At 49.1% G+C, this 1,987-nt stretch overlaps 1 protein-coding gene across 1 annotated transcript in view; it reads right to left on the bottom strand.

Moving 5' to 3' along the window:
• Colec12 (collectin sub-family member 12) overlaps nt 1-1,013 on the bottom strand; it is a 169,538-nt gene extending 168,525 nt beyond the window's left edge. Inside the window, exon 1 of the mRNA XM_005373148.2 lies at nt 937-1,013. Within this exon, the coding sequence (XP_005373205.2) occupies nt 937-1,013 (77 nt within the window). The remainder of the gene's footprint in view (nt 1-936) is intronic.
• Nucleotides 1,014-1,987: the final 974 nt, after the last annotated feature.

Genomic DNA, 1,987 nt, shown 5'->3' with positions numbered 1-1,987 from the left:
GTTTTTCTCTGGTACCGGGAACCGAACTCACGACCTTGCGCTTGCCAGGCAGGCGCTTTTTGCCGCTGAGCTAAATCCCCAGCCCCCTGGTTTTGCCTTCTTGAGACAGGGTCTTACTATGTAGTTCAGGCCAGCCTCCAACTGGGAGCAATCCTCCTGCCTCAGCCTCCCAACTGCTGGGATACAGGTGTGCACCTCCATGCCCAGCCTTGGAGTATCTTTTCTTCGGCGCCTGTGGGACCCCTGTCTGGGTCTCTCCCAGAGCTTTTTTTTTTTTTTTTTTTTTTTTTGAGACATTTTGTCACTCTGCAGTTCAGGCAGGACTTGAGCTCACTTTGTAGCCCAGGCTGGTCTCGAACTTTCAGTGATCTTCCTGCCTCAGCCTCCTGAGTGCTGGGACTACAGGTGTGCGCCACCACGCCGGGCGACTCTCCCAGTGCTTTTGCACACTGTGTACAGTTTTCTGTCTCTGCATGGGATTCTCTGTGACGCCCCTTTTTCTACCTTCTGTTTATTTTGTCCATTGAGAGTTTACCTCTTCTACTGATTTTTCAAATTTTGATGAATATCTTGTTCACTTTCAAGGTTTATAATTTTCTTTTTTGGTATTCACCTATTTTGTTTGTTTCTGTTTATAATATCCCATTTTTTCTAGCTGTGATTCCTTGATTTATCTTTTTGAACATCCTAAGCTACTTATTTTAAAGATTCTGTAGTTTGCTGTGGTAGTGTATGCCTGTAATCCAGCACTCTGGGAGGCTGAGGCAGGAGGATCCCAACTTTGAGCTCAGCCTGGGCAACTAGATGACTTAGCGAAACCATTTCAAAATAACCTTAAAAAGAGCTGGGGATGAGCTCAGTGTAAAGGCCCTGAGTGTGCCCCCCCCCCCACAAAAAAAGAGATTTTTAAAGCTGATTCCATCCATTTAATTTTACCTGGAGTGAATTCGTGCTCTGGAGGAGACTCTACGTGTCTTGAGTAGCTTCCTCCTTCCTGAATCATGCTCCTGCATTCATACTTTTATTTTGGTCTTGGGGCGGGGGGTCGGGTGGGCGGAGGAGGTTTTCTGCCTGGGTTCTGGGTGTGTTGCTTTGCATTTTTGGTCTTCATCTGTTTCCGGGCAGACCCTGCAATCTGATGATAAGCCTGTCTTTTGTATGCTAACGAGAAGGCTCTGGTCCCTGGACAGCCTCAGGATGGGAGTGGGTGAGAAGGCCACGCTGTCACCGCCAGGAATCTAATCAATCACGTTGACGCACTGACGTTTCCAGTAAAAAACAACAACAAAGAAAACTGGGCTTGAGGGCACTTCAGCAGCTGAACAGCAGGGCTCAGAAAGGACAGGTCGCTCTGTGCGCACGTGCCTCACCTACCCAGTGTTCCATCTAGCTGTTCATCTATATATTTGGGAGATTTTTCTTGAGACAGGGGCTTGCTACGTAGGTCAGGGTGGTTGTGAACTGGCTATGCAGCCCAGGCTGTCCTCAAACTCACAGCAATCCTCCTGCCTCAGCCTCCTAAGTACTGGGATTATAGGCGTGTGACATCATGCCTGGCTTCTGTAATATTCTTTACACTAGACTAGAAAATGCAAGTTAAGGATTTCCCTAAATTCTGGGAGCCACTCTCAGAAGTTAATCAAACTCAAGGAGGCGGGTGTGGGACCTGGGTTTATAGCTTGTCAGTAGGAAGCATAGGTCACAAAGAGGCTTGCAACTGGTATCTGTTTGTTTGTTTGTTCATCTTTTTTGAGACAGGGTCTCGCTGTGCAGTTCAGGCTGGCCTTGAGCTCACTTTGTAGCCCAGGCTGGTCTTGAACTCCCAATGATCCTCCTGCCTCAGCCTCCCGAGTGCTGGGATTACAGGCGTGCACCGCCATGCCCAGCAAGCAGCTAGCATCTGAAGTGGGCAACAGTCTGCTGAGACCAAGCCCTCCGTCTGGGAGGCCTGGCACCATCCGCCTGGAGTCAGCAGCAGCGCCGGACA

This window comes from Chinchilla lanigera, unplaced genomic scaffold (genome assembly GCF_000276665.1).
Source record: "Chinchilla lanigera isolate Chin_1 unplaced genomic scaffold, ChiLan1.0 scaffold00001, whole genome shotgun sequence".
NCBI classification, from domain to species: Eukaryota; Metazoa; Chordata; class Mammalia; order Rodentia; family Chinchillidae; genus Chinchilla; species Chinchilla lanigera.
This window is presented reverse-complemented; position numbering and strand designations above follow the sequence as displayed.